General features: G+C 35.6%; 1 protein-coding gene across 2 annotated transcripts in view; it reads left to right on the top strand.

Moving 5' to 3' along the window:
• Positions 1 to 19,588, top strand: part of ADCY2 (adenylate cyclase 2) — a 213,151-nt gene that overhangs the window by 142,967 nt on the left and 50,596 nt on the right. For both annotated transcript variants that reach the window (XM_039386925.1, XM_039386926.1), the window contains exons 8-14: positions 4,503 to 4,661; positions 5,014 to 5,146; positions 5,476 to 5,652; positions 6,978 to 7,021; positions 9,375 to 9,455; positions 14,135 to 14,204; positions 17,166 to 17,263. In XM_039386925.1, the coding sequence (XP_039242859.1) occupies positions 4,503 to 4,661; positions 5,014 to 5,146; positions 5,476 to 5,652; positions 6,978 to 7,021; positions 9,375 to 9,455; positions 14,135 to 14,204; positions 17,166 to 17,263 (762 nt within the window). The remainder of the gene's footprint in view (positions 1 to 4,502; positions 4,662 to 5,013; positions 5,147 to 5,475; positions 5,653 to 6,977; positions 7,022 to 9,374; positions 9,456 to 14,134; positions 14,205 to 17,165; positions 17,264 to 19,588) is intronic.

Raw genomic sequence — 19,588 nt, 5'->3', positions numbered from 1 at the left:
CAGGGATGTCTGCACATCATGCTGAAGGATCTTAAACCTGACTACACTGAAACTTCAGCTCAGTGTTGTAGTTTATTTGTTAAGTGAGTGTCTTATTCTGTTAGCTTATTCAGAAAACATTTTGTGAGGAAAGAACAATTAAAAAGCCTTCCATGTCTTTTTTTTTCTTCTTTTTTTTTTTAACCAGGGTCAGAAAATTATACTTAAAATAATTGTCTGTAATTCATACCTGAAGTTATTTTTAGGTTTTAGAGATTAAACTATTGCAAATGGTTACTTATAGCAGTTATAATTAGTGGCGCAAATATCTTTTCTGTAGAAAAACTAAGTTTTCTTTGACTAAAATTACGGTAAATCTAGGTGAGCTACACTTTGCAAAAGCATGTATCATGTGGAGGTCTGGATATTTGGGAGTCAGTACAGAAATCAGGTTACTGCATTTTCTAAAATGTGGGGTTTTTTTTCATCCATATGTGGTTGTACCTTACATTGCGTCCAAAAAGCCCATTTTTTAGATGGTACTTGGAGTACTTCTTCTTGACAAGCTTTAAAATGTACAGATTTGGTTGTCTCTTCAGTTTTTTTCACTAGATTCTTTTTCTTTTTCACTTAGACATACTAGACCAATACTATAATTAAAACATTTACTTCCCTAGCATATTAGGAACTAAAGCTACCATCCCTTCAGTAGAGCAGCTGGTAAAAGAGTGTCAGTCCTGAAGTTCTGACCCACTCTCTTCATCGGCTTAAAAATGTTGGATTTTTTTCCCCAGCCTAGAATGAAAGCTTTCCGATTTAGATTTCAAAAGACCTGTATGCTGTGTGAGAAATGTGAGTTGAAAGTATTTGCATAGAGTTTCTGATCAGCCTGTTTCTTTGTTACTTAAGAGAAAAAAGTATAGGAAGCTGGTGGAAAAACAATGCTAAGCTCAAACCATAAAATACCCTTCATGAAGAACTGAAAGTATAATATCACACATCATAATGCAGTGTTTTACTTGAGCTCAGAGAGTAATCTGTCAGATTCTCACACTTCAGAACTTCCCAATTTTCTTGGAAATAACTTTCTGCTCAAGCTGCCATCAAGTATGTTCATTGTTAATGCTGTATGATCAGGTTCTGCTTGGTAAGAGCAGCCTTATAGACTAGAAAATTGTATGTCAGTTGTATAAGCATATATGATCTGACTTTATTACTGTAGTCGGAAATCACAACGCTCCCATAGATGCCTCATTACCACAGCCTGTTTACAGAAGAAGTGAGGAATCTGTACCCTTTGCTTTCAAATGCTTTTGAAGTATTATGTCAAGTGTAACAGCCTGCCACGAAATTGCTGATTATTAATCAACTCCATATTTTGTTGTATAATTGCTTCATCTTTGTATAGAAGCATCTCCTGACATACTTCTGTGCTCTGTAAAATGAGAAGTAGTAGTACTCTTGCTGTTGGAAGTGTGTAACTCAATATGTTTGACTCTATCTAAAATATCTTTTTTGCCAGATACAAATTTTTGCTGTATTCAGTCACTGAGATGCAAACTGCCCCTTCAGTGTGTAAGCTACTGAAACAGAGGAGTTTGCTGTTTAGATTAACAAATCTGTATAGATTTTACCACCTGAATATGGTTTCAGTTCCAGTTCTCTTTGAAGCAAAAAAGAGGAATTCTGCCAAATTGATGGGTGATCTGTAGTACAAAGTCTTATTCATTCTGGTTATCTAATGATGTGTAGCTCCATTTTGAGCAATTCAGCCTCACTATGCTATGGATTGTTTCCATTTAAATGTGGATCATAGTCCCATTGATTAATTTCTTTGCTACTCTGTACTATGTTGGAACAAATCCAATGTTCCTTGTAGTCTGCAGCCTGCTTGCCCAGGAGTGGGATGCTCACCCTATCAACCATAGATGCCAGTGCTGCCTTTGATGTTGAGAGCCAGCCACCTTAACTGGGTTCTTTAAGGCTAGAACTTATCTGTTAAGGCAAAATATGTTTATTTGTGAATATATGGGTTGTTTTCCTTCAGCCCAAACTCCACTCCTTTGTCTCTCTGGTGCCTTCCTGTTTCTCAGCCACATGTTTCTCAAAGACTGTCTTTGATTTGGTAGCATGAAATGAGTTCCATTTCAGAGGAAAGTAAATGAAACTGTTGGATGAGATGGTTATACCATTTTGAATGTTAGATACAAAATAAAATAGGTTTTTTTAGGTATGTTTTCACTCCTGTAGGTCTAATCCCAGAGGAAAATATGCTTTTAAAATTAGCAATTTAGAGGGGAATAAATGCTCAAGGCTCACTGAATGTGTTGTAGTGTCTTAGATACCTTAGTCCACAGTTAGAGATGAAATAAAGCTCAGGTAAAGAGAGTAGGTGTTTTCCTAATGATCTGAACTCTTACTTGTGTGAAGTGAAGTTGCTGCAACTACCTGCAAGCTAACCATGCCTTTGAAAAACACAGAATCCTTACAAACTCAAATTTCAGGTTACAATAGGAAAAATACAGTCTTGATGAGTATTTTGGCTGCCTAGCCAGGGTGGGCACACAGACTGTGGTGTGCTGAGGGAAACTAGAGAGACTATGGGAGAGAAAATGAAATAAAAATGGGAAATTTCAGATACACTTGTGTAGGTAAGTTGAGTGTCTTATGGGGATGTGACAGATACCTTCTCAAATGCATTGTGTCTGTGTCATCATAGCAATTGTTCAAGGAGCACAGGAGAGAAGTAGTAGTAAACCCTAATTTGGTCCAGAGTTATACTGCTAATTTAAAGTCTTCTATGATTTCTTTAATTTGTGAGACAGAAGAAGAGATTCAGTAGTGGTACATGTTCTACTTGCTCCCCTCCTTAACTCCTGAGAGCTTATTATAAAGCAGATCTTATTCTGCTTGCTCTGCAGAATATGGCAGGGTAGCCTTTCACCAATTTACTCCTAGAGGATAAATGTTCCTCTTCCATTTTGCCCAGTTTTGTCAAACACTTGTTTTCAGAAGTGCTAAGCTTGTGTCATATTTGTTGTACAGAGCAAAATGGCATTTGTCATTTGCCAACTGCTTACAAAGATCATTTACAGGCAGTTCATTTTCATGTGTGTCATCTACATGAGAGCAGTGTAAGATGGCAAAGTGAAAAGAGATACTAATAAACACTTGATAGAGACTGAAGGAATTAAAATAGTTTCAGTCATGCTCCTGTTACTTTAATTTCCCAGAAAAAGAACACTTGAGAACTAATGCTTAAATGTAGGATTTACCATATCAAATTAAGCCTATTAAGTTCTATGTTCCCATTCATTACAAAAAAAAAGAAGATAAATGGGCCAGCTCAATTCTGTAATTCAGAGCTGATGATTCTCATCACTGAGACTGAAGATGTTGCTAGAACTATGAACCTGACTTGTATACAGGAGCTATTTGGGTTCTTTATTCTATAGTTGTTTCTTCCATTAACACCCTGAATTTCTCCAAGATAAATGTATGTGCATGTTCCTTATTACTGGTTAGGTTTGGGTTCATGTGAGTTGGGATTTTAATACATAAATGCAGTTAAGTTATGATCTTCCCATTTCTTAGAGCTGTCTAAGCCTATCAATATCTGAATTAGTTTTATAACTCCTTACATATGTAGTTAGGTACCCGTATGACATATGTCTCAAAATGTTCTAGCTGTTGGACCTTAGTCACCCATTCATGATTCAGAAAAGCTTCTTCTGGAAAGGTAAATGCCTATCTTAGATGTAGGGCTCTTCTGAGATTTGGGCTGGGTCAAGAAATACTTAACTCTGTCATTGAAAAGGTCAAAAGTTTAGATGTGGTCTGGACAGTGAGGGTGGCCTTTCAATCACCATATAATGTTGTAGTTGGTACAGCACACACTGAGCATGTGGAAGGCTGTTGAGCCTCATGTTCTCCACAGCCTGAATGGCACTGAGCCCATATTCCTGAAGTGTGTACAAGCCACAGCCTGTAGAATATCCTGAGGTGCCATGTTTTCATCCTTCCCTTCAGATATGACAGATAGGAGAAGGTCTTCAATGCAAATATTAGGGTCTTCAGGTAGAAGGGCACATAACAGTAGTTCCAGATCTCCAGAAGCTTTCTACAGTCCTTAGGTTCTACCATGAGACCAAACATTTTCACTACTTAGCTCAGCCCTCCCAAATAATTTCAAATGAATATAAAAGAAGGAGCTTCAGATCTGGACTTGAGAATTAATATTTCTACAAATTGTTGCAAGTATAGCTAATAGGAAAGGTAATATATAATCCTAGCATAAAAAGAATGGAGGTAATGCTAAGAAGAAGTAAATGTTATTACAGCTGATATTGCTAATTTCGTAGAAGGGTTTTGATTGGAATGGACCTTAAAGATCACCCTGCCACAGGCTGGAACACCTCCCATCCAACCTGGCCTTGAGCACTTCCAGGAGTGTGACTGGTAAACTAAAAAAAAAAAGAAGGGCCGATTATGTGTATTAACAGAGGTTTTCTTATCAACTGCAGGAAAGTGAGAGATGCAACTGGAGTTGATATTAATATGCGCGTGGGAGTGCACTCTGGGAATGTGCTGTGCGGCGTTATTGGGCTGCAGAAGTGGCAGTACGATGTGTGGTCACACGATGTTACTCTGGCCAATCACATGGAAGCTGGAGGAGTCCCAGGGTAAGAGGCCTTCCCTGTTAACCTCTGGGCACATGGATTTTTCAGCGATGAAGAAAACACATAGGTACCATGTCTTTCATGGAGATGCGTGAACTAATTCTTAGTGCTGTCTTTGGGGAAGAAAAAAGAGGCACTCATTATTTTCTGTGATTTTAAGGAGTATTTTTTTTGTATATGGAAACCTTTAGATTTATGCATACTAGAATTTCTAAAAATTAGATTAGAAGGACTGTAAATAAGTGAGCAGCATATAAGAGGTATATCCAAAAGCTAGTAAAATGGTCGATCGTGTTCGAATTATGCTTTCAATCAGTATTTGTGTTTCTGTCATTTTTTTAAAATATAATTTCAGCCGTGTTCACATCACCTCAGTTACCTTGGCACATTTGAATGGAGCTTACAAAGTGGAAGATGGGGATGGAGATGTGAGGGACCCATATCTGAAAGAGCATAATGTTAAGACCTACTTTGTAATCAATCCTAAGGTTAGTAGTACTTTTATTTTGTGGCCAGTCATAGTTATTTTTGAGTAGAACCACTAATCTCTTTATTGAATAATTCACTACTATAAGATATTGATCAGAGCTATTACTGATGCCTACAAATACATAATGTTTGCATTGCAAATGTTTCCCGCTCTTCAGAAATAAGTCTCTGATATTTCCCAGCAATATCATTAAGATTTGCAGGTTCCTAGTAACTCTCCATTTTTAAGTTCTTAAGCACACAGATCTGTGGTACCAGATGATGTACTGCTGCTTCAAAAGGTCACGAACACAAAGGCTGATACCACCTTTTATTTTCTTTCAACCAGGGAGAAAAGCGAAGCCCACAGCACCACATTCGACCTCGACACACTCTTGATGGAGCCAAAATGAGAGCTTCTGTCCGCATGACCCGGTACCTGGAATCTTGGGGAGCAGCCAAGCCATTTGCACACTTGCACCACAGGGACAGCATGACCACTGAAAATGGCAAGATAAGCACAACAGTAGGGGCCTACTTATGTCATTTCATACAATTTAGTAACATTTGAAAGGAAAAAGGTGCTCACTGCTAAATACCTGGTTATTTCTGATAGAAGATACTTATGTTTGTCCAGGGCATAAACCCAGTGAAGTAGTTAGGAGCTTTTCCACTGACATGGGAACTTTGGATTAGGTCTAAGAAACCATGTCTTCCTATAAGTGCATCTCTGAATTATAAGGAGTCCAACATACTTACTAAAAGACACAATTTGACCCTCTGAGCTCAGACCCTCCTCAGGCATAGCATGGATAGTGGCTGTTATTTGTCTTCTGGAAAGATATTTTGAACATACAACCAGAATGCAACACCTTCAGGAATGAAAACTTTAAACACAGAGAAATTCCTTGAGATTCATTGACTGTTCAGATACATTCTCCATTTGGAACACGCTAAACCTGGAGCAAAGGCTATGAAGTTAGATGATCCGTGTGGTAGCTGGAGTGGACTTTATTCAGAGTACTCCAGGAGCCAAATCCATACTCACTGTTACATCTACCTTCTGAAGGTGCACCTACCATTCATTAGCTATGGTTGATGGTCTGAGTTGTAGAGTACTATAGTGCAACGTTGCATCTCTTACACTGAACAGAATTTTTAAAATTTTGCTAACCCTGTTTTACTGCTGTTGGTAAGACACTGTGGGTCTACAGCTTGTACATTCATTATCTTCTACTTCTAAAAAGTGAAAGCACAAAGGTAAATTCTAATAGCTTTCAACACTGGAATTCAGTTTTGTTCCTGTTACATATGGGAACATAGAATTGAGCCATGTATTCTTGTTCAATAAATACAGTGCATCATAATGTGGATTGAGGCATGTTCATTACAGAAAGTACCCAGCCATCACTATTAATCACAAAATAAATGTGGCTGTGATGGCTGCTGTTGCTTATTGATAAAAAATAATGACCATTGTCTGTGTTTGGTTACTCAGGTCTGGTTTTTTTCAAAACACTTAAGATTCATTTTTGCTGAAGCTGTCAAAAGTTTGGGCTACATCCAAAGAGTGATGACATTGAATTCTTTCTGGTAAAGCGAAACATTCTTGGATTCAGACTGTTGTATTAGTTGTTTAGTGTTTATAATGATAGATCAGTTTTTCCCCAGGTCACTTCATCTTTACTCTTGGCTGGGTTTTTCTTTTTAAACAGTTTTAATCTAATGCTAAAAGTATTTGTATTGGAAGCTTTTCTCCTTACTTGACCGTGTTTTCCACACTGTTTTTAAAGCAACTTAGTATTGTCAAAGTCTATTGTAATTAATAAGGTTTTATTGTTTGTTCTTTAGGATGTTCCCATGGGGCAATATCATTTTCAGCGTTGCAGAGAGAGGTAAATTAGTCTTTAAAAATTACTTATTCATCAAAAGTCTATATAAATACATATACATTCATATACTTTCAAATATTGAGGTCCATTTCTCATGCAAACTATTTTTTCTGCTGATACCTCTTACGTAGAGAAGGGCTATGGAAACAGATGGGCAGACATATTACTTATGAATTGCAAATATACTTCCTGCTAACAAGGAGCATTATTCGGATTTGGTATGTTGGTGAACTACTATTCGTTTCTTCTAATAAACCAGTTACTCTATTGGTGGGAAGAAAATTATATGCAGGAAAATTGGGAGGAGGTACAGAGGTTTAAGAAAAGGGCAGATGGAAAGGGCTGTTAATTTTTCTTACAACAGCTAATAATATATACAAAAAGAGACATTTTATGTATTTGCTTAATTGCTTTGTGTTTGTATTGTGGTTTATTATTTCAGTCTATTGTATGTTTGCAGTAATAGACATTCAAAAATTACTTTGTGATCTTTCTATAGTGCTCATGCTACACAAAATGTTTGTAAGATCTCAATAGCTTAAAGTTTTCATGCTCCTGCTTGGTACTTTGATGACTAGGGCAAGATGATGATATAAATACCGTAAAGTCATTTGGAAGAACCTTTAAAAATTTGTATTTTCGTTGTCCTTGGTTACTGTAGAGCTATGCAATTACCTAAAATATTGCTAAATTCCAGAGGATGAACAACTTTTGACTGAACATTCCTGACATTAATAAAAAGAGTCTAATTTTAAAACTACACGTTTACATTTGGACAGTATGTCCAAAGAACTTCTATCAGCCAATGAAAGATCACTGTGGCATTTGGAAATACTGCAGTTCTTGAAGTTTCTGGAGTGTTCTCGCTTTCGTGTTTCTAAACTCCATTCCAAAATAGATTTGAAAGGTACAAATGTGTCTTGATACCATATTATGGAAGGAGTTTCTATAAAATATTACTGGCATCTAATGTCCTTAGTGAGACAGACATGTAACTAGGATTCTAGCTAAGCTAGTTAGTCATTCCCACATGAGAGAGCTGAAATGATCATAAGCACTTTGAAAATCAATATTTTATTAGAATATGAAAATGTAGGATTTGAAGCCTGACTGTAGGCTTCTGTTTGTGGCAATCTTAGCTCTTACGTAGTTACACAATAGTCTTATGTTGTTAAGAATCTGCCAGGAGGATTAAGTATAATTAGACAATGTCTCCTTATCTATATATTTCTTCTAGATTGTTTTATATGTGAAAAATAAGTTATAAGCACTTTCTTACCTAAATTCAATAGCATTGAATAGGCAAGAAATCAGTTGTGTTTTTTAAGATTCCTATAAGTACACTAATATAATTTCTGTATTAATTTGAATCCTGCAACAGGTTATCAGTTTTGGGGAAATAACCCAAGAACTTGATGTTGAAGAAAATCCATGTTACCTTTTACAGGGTTCAATTTGTAGGTTAAGAACATTTTGATAAGCATAGAGTCAAATTTCAGATCTAGCTGTTGACTTCTTACAAAACACTGGTTTTAAGTTGACATTGGATTTAAGTTTTCAAATACAGAGACATAATCTATTAATATTTTAAATATTTCATTTTTAAGGAGAGCACAGCTACTGAAAGGATTAATGATGTTTGCAGTAATTTATATTAGCAGAGACAAACCCATTCTGATGATCTTCTCTTAGGTTCATATTCGGTCCAGTCAAAAGAAAAGGTGCTTTTTGTATTGCAGATGAGTTACAAGGTTATAAATAGAGAAACATGATGTATGTTTGAAACTAATTTAGGATGGTTCTGAGTTTTCCTATTAAAAATAATAAAGTATTTCCAAGAAAAGAAGAGTTATCAGGCTTTTGGTAGAGGGTACTTTTATGCCTCAGTGCACTATCACATTGTGCTCATCATAAAATTCTGACAAGGTTTTTAAAAATAACTGCAAGAAACAGGAATGTTTTATGAATTTGAGCATATTCTCATTCTTTTTCATGAATTCATAATACTGTGGAAAACTTTCCTTCAACCAGAATTTCTTGAGTTCTCTTGGTTTTGGTTTTGTTTCTGAAATATTTTCTTATGTTTGTATTTTAAGGGCTCGCTGATATCTAAACTCTAGATTTGCGAGTGAGTGTGTGTGTGTGTGTGTGTATGTGTGTGTGTCAGATTGTAGCTTATGCTGGTATTTTTAAGAGCTTATTACGAGGCTTAGTGTGCCTGATGCCTATAGCTCCTATTACAGTATAAATTTTAAAAAAATTGTTATTATCCTCACATGTTTATGCTAGCTATTGTTTAATGTTTATTAGCAACGTAATGATTTTCCAAAGTAAATTCCCACATTTTTCATTTCAGAACAAAATCACAGAAAAGAAGGTTTGAGGAGGAACTGAATGAGAGAATGATCCAGGCCATTGATGGAATCAATGCTCAAAAGTAAGTCTTTATCCTCTCTTATTTCTATTCTTTCCAACTTTGGCATAAATCTGCAAGATTGTTTACTATTTTTTGTTCCCACATGCACACCAAATCTGAAAACAGTAAAGGGTGTCACTAATACTGGGATAGGAAGCTCTGCACATTGTGAAGATTGGTTGTACAGTAGCATTTTCTACTATATGAGATAAGACAGTGCCTGTGAATCATGGTGTGACAGAGGTTTTGACTTGTCTTCATGTCAAAGGGGTTTTTGTTCTGTAGCTGTTTGTATCTGTAGACTCGTGACCGTAACTACAGAGTTGTCTTAACTGAGAGCGGAGGAGTAAGGCCCAAGAAATAACTGGCTCAGGAATCAGAATGATGTGAAAATTGATGCTTCACAATTGTCACAGAAACAATTCCTCAGAATTAGAAACTTTCCCTAAAATCATAGTTTACTATCTCTCTGTTTCAACTGGTTGGTTGATTTCTTAGAGAAGGCTAATCTTGCTGGCATATTGGAATTGTTGGGGGAGGCAGCCTGACGTGTTTTTTCTGTGCCCTAGGAAGAGCTGGAGGCAGTATTGATCTTTTCGTTTTGCTGGTGAATAGATAAGACTGAGAGAGAAATCAGTACCGGAAAAAATAAGTGTTCAGGCGTTTTATATTTATCTGATGAAATAAGAGAATTGCCCTTCAAAAATGTGGACAATAATTGTGATGAATTACATTTCCCCCTACTTCTGTTACTCAGAATCTTAATGATCTGAGTATTACACCTAATTATTAAATGCTCATATGTCACATTTGGAGTTTTTTTCATATTTTAGTCCTATTAATGGTACTTTGCCTTAGGAAAATATTTTTCAGTCATTTTAGAAAAGAGTGTTGAGAGTTGTAGGTCACAGAAAGAGTAGAGTGAAAGAGGGTAGACCATGTGATTTTATTATACTAGACTTGCCTAAAACAGCTGTATAAATTTTCGTAGTTTTAATATGTCTTTAGGTACACTTGCTCTGATAAGTGGATTGTAAAAATGGTGGTTTGATGTCAAAAGTAATTCATCTGTATAAATGCATTATAAAATATTGGTGTGACCATAGTGTATGTTGTTTTATCTCAGAGAATCCTTGTCTTATCTAATTAGTGCATAAAATTCAGAGAAACTTTGGGATATAAAATGTTTCTGAAAAATTTTCAGTGCATTTTGTGAATTACATGAGGAATTGCACCAAGATAAGGAATGATCTTATATATCAGAAAGGCTGAATGTCACCTTCCAAAACTAGATTGTCTACCTATCTCTGTATTGATTTGCTGAATCAATCACTTAAAAGCTGTGATTCAACTGAATACCTGAGAATAACTTGTCAAAAGTCCTGATTCCTCAAACGGCAAGTTAATTCAATAATACTGTAACTATGTGAAGGCTAAGCGCATAGAACAGTTAAATAAAATATTTCCTACATTTAGAACAAAAACTGATCACATTTTACATATTTTTGTGCCTCGATTTTTTGACTGTAAAATGAAAATAACATTATCAGCTACAGTAATTGAGTGATTGTGAAACAAAATCTTTTGCTTTTGTGAACCAAGAAGCAAACCTTTAAGAAAATCTGTAAGAACTGGTATTTCTGAGTGTTTTCAAGTGTAAAGTTTGGATTGCATAGCAGATAGGTCTGCGACTGAATAAAGAAAATTAAAAAAAACATTATTGGTCTTAAAATATGGTATTAAAAGTACCATGCTTTTGACCTTTTTAGTTAGAAAAATGCATGAAAAGAATTCCAAAGCAAACATTCACTGTATAGAGTCATGTTTCTTCCACCCTGAGCTGTCAGCATGCTCTGACTTTTTCATCCACACCATGGTTCTTAGCCACATGTCATTCTGTGAAGAAAGTAACTGGTTGCAAGAAAATGGTCATAAAATGCGGGTCTTTGGAAATTACATGGCCAGGTGCTTTTCAGCCAGTAACTGGAAGATAAGGGAATGTAGAATCTGTATCTTCTTAGTCCAAGACAATGGTGTAGTCCAGATGAATCACTGTCTTTACTCAGTGTAAAATAATATGATTTGTATTGAAATGGTATCTCAAGTTTTTAAAGTCACTGTAGCGTTTTCTCTGGGATCCCTCCCTCCCTGCTCTTCTGCCGGTTCACAAGCTGGCTTAGCGATCTTTCTGCAAAACTACCAAGCGCCACATGCACACACTGTCAGTAGCTCTGGGCATCTGGGTTAAATTCCTTCTTGTGGAATGTAAATGAAACTCTGGAATCTAAAAAGCAGCCCAGGGGCTTTACAGCATGATTCAGAGTAGTTGACTTAGTTGGCAATGTCCCTTGCAAAGTTGCATGAGGAAAGTTACAACCTGTTTATTCAATATTATTCTCTTAGAACACTGCATTAAAATATACAGAAATACAGATTTGAAAGAGTGAGTGAGAAACAAAGAGCTTCAGTGCCTTAGCCATTAGGCTGTAACATCATGCTTTCTCCATGTTTCCTTTTCCTGTACCTTCAACAAAGTACTTCTGACTGCCAAGGGCTTGTCCTGCATAAGAGGGGGATGAGAAGCCCTAGCTAGGCCATCCCGAGCCTTGGTGGTTCGGAACTTGGATGGGTGGTAATCTCTTGGCTAAATATGCACCTACAGAGGGGGCTAAACTAAAGCTAATTGGTCTTTGGTCACAGTGGCTGCTGTGTTCTGTGCATAATTCCTTGCTGTACACTGTCAACCAGCACAAGGCCTATTAAATCACATACTTCTGTGGATACAGCCTGAGTTCAGCTGCCTGTCTGTGTTGTTCTTGGGATTGCAAAAGAATTTAAGATGAAATTTGGTACCTAGCTTCCCAGGAGACATATCCCCAAGTACTTGCAAATACTTCGGTAAGTTTAGGTTCATCAGGGAGTGAGACTGGAGGCAGAATTTTCAACCCTTGTCTCTATGCCAAAGGTATGGGACTTTGTGCTTTCTCTTCTGTACTTGCTCTCCACTTCCATTTGTATATGTTGTACTGTTCCCTTGTCTCAGACCTCTCAGCATGTGCTACCTAAAACCAGTATAGTTGGGTTTTTTTCTGAGCTTTAAAAAAAAACTAAAATCTTCTGAAAACATGAATTTATGATGTGTGGAGTATGAGGCTGACTTCACATGGGATCAAGTGCGTACAAACCAAATTAGGCTTTTGGGAGTAGATCTGCAGACAGAACTTTTTAGCAGTGTGGTGATGGTAATTAAATCAGTCCTCCTGTCAGGTACTATAGGAAAAAAACGAGAAATTAATTAACTCTTTGGAAAAGAGGGTTACTTTGATTTTTATAACTAAATGGAAAAAGAATTGCATTAAATTTTAACAGTTTACTAAAAATGCTCCACAAACTGAATGTTTTCTCCAGTAGGTTACAGCTGAACCAAAACAAAATCATACCATAGGTACACCAGACTACCAGATGTGTTTCTTCTCAGAATCCTAATTGTGATCAGATATAAGTGTGAGCCATTGCAGAGCAAACTGGGAAATATATTTTGGAATTAAACATTCCTAGAACTGAGAATATTTACAGCCCCTTATTATAATGAAACTGATTGCACAGGAACGGGGACAGTCTCCCAGGCAAGGAAACAAATACTTTTGATGTCATAAATCAAAGCTAATAGCTTACACTCCACTCTGTCCACTGCTGTTCTCCCAGGACCTTAATTTTGGATCTATTCCACTGTGGTTCATTACAGCTACTTATTTGCATTGCAGCCTGTCAGCTGAGACTGAAAGTACTACTTGAAGCCTAATTTAAAGTTATTGCTGGAAATGTTGGAAAAAATCTCAGGCCCAACTATTATTCAAGCTCAAATATTGCATGTCCACAGAATTAGTCTGCTTAATTAATTTTTTTTCAGATCTGTGTAGTGCCCTTGAGGTACAAGCAGCCCAACCTTTTTGAAATTTAAATATTTTATATCTTTTCAAGTGTCCATTAAAATAAATGTAGACTTTCATATTAGAACATTTCATTTTGTAAAAGCTATGTCAAGCTTTTGTCAAGATTCACTTAGTTTGAAATACATCTTTCATTTCAATGCAAGTACTTATACAATTTCTCATCTTTAAGCAGGGAAGAAGTTTTTATAATCAGCAAAAAGGTCAATATCTACCTCTGTAGTACAGGGCTGTCTATGGTCAAGAGACTGACACAGTCCAAAGACAAAATCACTCCTCTTTTAGTAATGTTTGTTACATTTTCGTTTGCAATAGGAGTTTGTGAAGTGTAATTTACCTACCACTTTTGCATATTGGAACAGTGTTCTTCCTAAAAGAAACTTGTGAAGGACTGTTTTTATCTCAAGTTCTCTTCTGCCTGCTGGATATACTACCGTATTTTGGACATGAGTGGAATATCACTGTTAGAATTACATCATATAAATCTCTCCCTTGATTCTGCTTAAGAGTGATCCACAGAAAAGCAATTGTTCATCTGAGCTTTTGTTTCATGTTAGCAGTAGAAGTCAAAAAGGAGAGGGGATTTGTAGTCTCCACTTTTACTGTCAGGGAAAATTCACCAGATACATTGCAATACATAAGAACTTGCTTTATTCCAACTGATTTTCTTATATTGCTGCATTTCATTTATATAAAAGGACTGGACTACTTTATTCTTATCTCAGTTATAACATTCCCTTTCTCTTCTAGGCAATGGCTTAAATCTGAAGACATTCAAAGAATATCACTTCTTTTCTATAATAAGACTCTGGAAAAAGAAGTAAGTTATTTTCAGTAAGTTCAATTGCAAATTCATTGGTCGATTCCTTCTTTGACCTACCCTAAATGAGGCTTGTATCCCTTGCTTTTGTAACACATAGCCATGTCTACATCACCTCTCCTGCAAGAGGAAGTGCTCAGACCTTAAAATAATATTTTAGCTGATTTACAGAAGAAATTTTATGAATGTGATGTCTGCAACTACTTTCCTGTTTGTAGGGCTCTGCATTTCACTTGAATTTCTTGAAATTTTTATGGTCTCACAGAAGTGGGAAAAGGTTTGATAGTCCAATTTTGATGTAACTGGAGCAAAGAATTTCTAAGTTCCATAACCTACATTCTCAAAAGGCATTTATCGAACTGCACTGGTTTTGGTTTTGTTTTTTTTTTCCAATGTCTCAAAGACTCCATCTGTAGTAATGATAGACTTGTAATGATATCAGTTGCTCATTCGTTTTCTCCATATGCACTTGCTGCTCACAGTCAGTCTTGGGAAACAATACTATAAATGTCTTTCTAAGAAAAATGCCTGGCTGTCTTGGATGCAAAACACCAAATGTTCTTCGGACTAATAATGTGTGATAAAACACTTGAGACCTGTATGTACCGGTGGAGTAACGGGTAGTTTTTCTTGTCTTTGGAGTAATGATGTTGGAGAATGAAAGATTCCTCCCTTTTAGGTGATTGTCATGACCACTAGCCTATAAAGTCAGGCCTTTTTGTTGTTTTATGACCCTGTGGACCTTGAGTGTATTTTTGCATACTGACACAACTTCAGCAGGAAGACTGGAGAGTTGCCTCTTTCTGCTTTCTCAAAAGCATAGGACAGCTGATAGCTGAACAGTTATGCTGTCCTTCAGGGAAGTAAGAGGTAGGTTTGACCACAACTAGCTGTATAACTGAGTGAACCTGGCAAGAATAGGCTAGAGGAAGCATTTCCATACTGTGTTCACACTGTACAGCAAGTATCCTCTGTGTCCATGTGGTAGTCAAATGCTTATTTAATTATTGTTTTAGATACCTTTCGGTTCAAAGCATCTGAAATAATTTTCAGATTCTTTCACAGTTCAGCAGAATAGTATTCTTATGGCCAGCTGACAAAGGCATGTGTTGTATGCCCTTAGCAAGGCAGTAGGGTGGAAAAGGTTTCAAGGCTTCCCTGAGCCTGTCTCAAAGACTTCATAAGAGAGAAGAACAGAGAAGCTAGACCTGTTGTGTTCTTATCTGTAGTGTTTATGGGGTACACTGAGTGGATCAAAGCTGTGCCTAGGAGCTCATTAAGATTTTGATGTGTGTGGAACTAACCAATAAATTCTGAAAGACAACTTGAGAGAAAACCATGACGTGCACTTTGGACAATGACTTGGGATGAAATTTGGGAGCTAAGTTATTTAGCTGTGTAGATGCTCCCTGTAGAAGTCTAATCTCTTTTAGATTTAGAATGCTATGGAATGGCAGAGAACTAATTGTTCTTTTTGGATCCAGCTTTTCAATATCTTTTCATTATCTTTTAATGACTCACCAATCCAGTTGTGACTTTAAACAACTCAGTAAGAAGTCTGCTTTTGGTTTAAATGGAAGCTTTTCAGGCCTTGTAGGACCTGAAAGTACAGCAAGGTAATAAAACAAACAAAGCTTAACCTAAGGAGTGAGTTGCCTGCCTTCATTAGGAAATGTATGGAGAAGTGTGAAACACTGAAATACTTTTGAAAGTGGATTGGAATTCCATGAGATTTAACAGCAACTCAAGGTCCAAAATTGTTGAACAGGACCATTATAAACATATTTAACAGGTGGAAGAGCACAACTTGCTGCAAATTTATGCATCAAGCAAAGTCATATTTGTACCTTGAAATTCAGTTAGATGTGTGATCAGAATTGCTTTCTATTCGTTATAGAGTTCAAAAGTGAAAAAAGCTGTTGGGTTGCCGAAGTCCATTTCTACATGTTCATGTAAAGTTTGGTGCACTGGTTTGTTTCATGGACAGAACTTTGCAGTAAGGAAAAAGACATAGCTGTGTGCTTGCAGTTAGAAGGCACCGTTCACACACTTTCCATTTTCTGAAGTTTGCATTTTGAGCACTTTGTGAAAATAATCTTTGGTGTATTTTCTTTTAGTAATTAAATCTTAAACTTTCATCCTTTGAAAAAAAATTTTGATAGTGTAAGTAACTTTATTAGCTACTTAGATCATTTCCATTTGAGTACTTAATTGGTTTCAACCTAGATATATCTATCTCAAATAGCAGAACAGCTCTGATAAATATTTCATTGCTTAATTCTCATGTCTCTAGACAGAGTAATTAGAGATAAATAGATTTTTCTCATGACAAAACAGATCAAATTGACTGTCTCCTAAGAATATCAAGTGTTTAGTAGTATTGGTAGACATAGGAGGCCTTTTAACAGAGACATAAAAGATTTTAATTGAAGTAATAATATAGGTCCAGTAAATATCAGTGTGATTGCTAGCTATGCTCTGTAGCACAGTTTACAATTTGCTACTTTTTGTGCTCAGAAATTTCCTGTTTAAATGAGGGTTATGTTTTTTATAATTGTTTCAGCCCATTCATTATTTATCAATAATTGAAAATCAGTTTGAGGAATTAATGACAAAGAATCTTGGAATCTGTTAAGAATGGTTGGCCATTCCTAAAAATATTTTTTTAAAATGTTTCAGTTTTTTTGTTGCCGTTGCTGTTAATTAAACTTTTTATGATGAATTTGAGATAATCTGTTCAGTGAAGGGACAAGTCAAAACTGTTTGACATGGCTGTTCTTCAAGAAGCAAAAGGATTCAATACTATGCCTGATAATCCCTAGCCCTAGGTTAGTGGATATGAAGTCACTGAAGAACAGGAAATTTACTGTTGCTAAAGACTGCCTATACATATATGCATCTTTAAGCTGAAGTTTCAGTTGACAATTGCTTTTTTAACATTTGATTTTTTTTTTCTTCTAGTACCGAGCAACTACTCTACCTGCATTTAAGTATTATGTGACTTGTGCCTGTCTCATATTCTTCTGCATTTTTGTTGTACAGATTCTGGTTTTACCAAAGTAAGTGCTATTTAACGTGTACTCATTTCTATGTATATTTGCTCATTAGTGTTAAAAAAAATAAGTAAAAAATGTTTTAATTGTCAGATTACAGAGGTCAATTCATGGAAATTAAACTAAACAGAGAAGACCAAGGATTTCATACCGTTTTCAAAGTTAGGCTTATTTCTAATTTTAAATACTGTCAATGATGTTGTGCTAAACATTAGTTTAAATTCTTCATTCATTTTAGTTTTTCTCTTTGCATTTAAAAATATGATGATGATGACAGGAATGAAATTCATATGTGTAAAAGAAGTAATACAAGCTATAAGTTTGTGCAACTAAAATTATGTGTAAAAGGTGTGATGGACATTGAAGTGGGAGAAAATGAATTACAGAGTTGGTACTGTGATAAATAAATGTATTTAACATATCACTGTGATAATACTGCTCTATTAAGCATTAAAACATATAATTAATATTCATAACGTGTATATTTTTAACTTTAGAATATTTTAATCAGTTTCTGGGATAATAATTTCATCATAATTTATATATTATGTGCTGATTCATATTTGTGCATATAAATCAGCTATTTTTCTTTCTGTGCATATTCTAGAAAGGCTGAAAACTGGAAGATAGTTCTAATAAAGAATGTTTTATTAGACTTCTCAAAATGGAATTTTGCTGTTGATTGTTTACTAAGTGGAAAGTTGATATTTGTTTTATAGGAATAATTTCTAAAGACAACTCTGTATATTCCCTGTGATATAGTATTTCTTAACTCATAGTCCTTTCTCCTGTACAGTGCTTTCAGGAGTATTACTTGTAATCACAGTTGGTTGATGGGTCTTATTCTGTAGTATTTACTCACATTTTAATTCAAAGCCAGAAGGAACTACTAGGTCATTATAAATTGGTTTTCCACGCTGCAGACTTATTTTATAACATGTATAAAGTTTTATGGACTTCTGTTCAGATGTTACAGCAGTTTCCCAGCTAGCTTCTAAAACAGAGATACAAGCCACAAAGGGACACTCTTCCAAGGATTCAGCAGTGTCCTACTCATGGTTCAGTCTGACTTTGGGCATTACTATTGAAAAATTTGAAATTAAGGCACATGGCTAATTTTATTTTACAAGCTCATACTGTATTTTGATAAATACGGGAATTAATTCAGGGAAATTCATGATTTGTGGTATCCCAAAAGCCACAGGTGAATTTCACTACCCCCTTCCAGCAGTATGATTTCTGAATCTGTTTTTAGGTTTTGATTTCTTTCATGAAAATTCATCTACGTTTATCATCTATCATACATGTAGTAAGAAGCTCATTTTGCTCTATCCTTATTATGTCATTTAAACCAATAGTGTAGCTCATTAAAATATAACAGACTATCAGTGAACTCTAGGGAGATGTAAGGAAAGTGTCCTCCAGCTTGTAAAAACACATGCTGATATTACATGATCTCATTGTAACATCAGAGCAAAAGACACATATACTTTATCATTTTCATTAAAAAGATGTTAAATGTCTTATTGTCCTTTTATAAGACTGCATATTAAATTGTAAAAGCAAAAGTGTAAAATCAGGTATTACCAACATGAATGGTATTCAGCTTCAAGTGGCCTGTGGATTATTTAAATAGATGCAAAAAATGGAAACCAGGAAGTCAAGGTGTTATACTGGCACGTGTGTCTTTGCTGGAGAACTGCGAGCATTGCAAATAAAAAATAAATTAAGAAAAGTTGAAAAATCACCAGTGTATGTAGTAATCACAAGTGTAGCTCAAATTGAACGTACTCCAATGCTGCAGATGTTATTCTCTTCTAAAATTCTATCTAGCCTTTTTGTTTTCTTCCAAAATTCTACAGGATTTTTAAATGGTGATCTAATGAAGACAGGGAGATGAACTACATTTGTCATTGGGTTTTATTGATTCACTTTTCCATTAATCTGGTTTTGCAGTAGTGTAATATCATTGATTTCTGTGCAGGCACACCGCCTGCTACTTAAAAGTAGATTTGGAGGTATTTGATAGTGAATAACATCCAGCAAGTCGCAAGTACTAAGTAATATCTTCAAGATCACAACCCATTTATTTCAAAACTGAAATAATTTATTAATGTGTTAATTTTCCCAGAGTCAATAAACTGATGTGGTATTTTAATAATAAACCTTACACAAAGTGGTAACTATAAATTTAATCAAGTAAACAATATCTTGGGGTGAAATGTATAATGAGGAGCAGGTCTTTATTGTGACATTAAAATGAAAGCAAATCTTGTTCATTACATTTCCTTGGAACAGGCCTTCAGTGGCTCTCTACCGTTCTTCATTTAT

This window comes from Pipra filicauda, unplaced genomic scaffold, assembly GCF_003945595.2.
Source record: "Pipra filicauda isolate LSUMZ 115617 unplaced genomic scaffold, ASM394559v2 scaffold514_size685291_pilon, whole genome shotgun sequence".
NCBI lineage: Eukaryota > Metazoa > Chordata > Aves > Passeriformes > Pipridae > Pipra > Pipra filicauda.
This window is presented reverse-complemented; position numbering and strand designations above follow the sequence as displayed.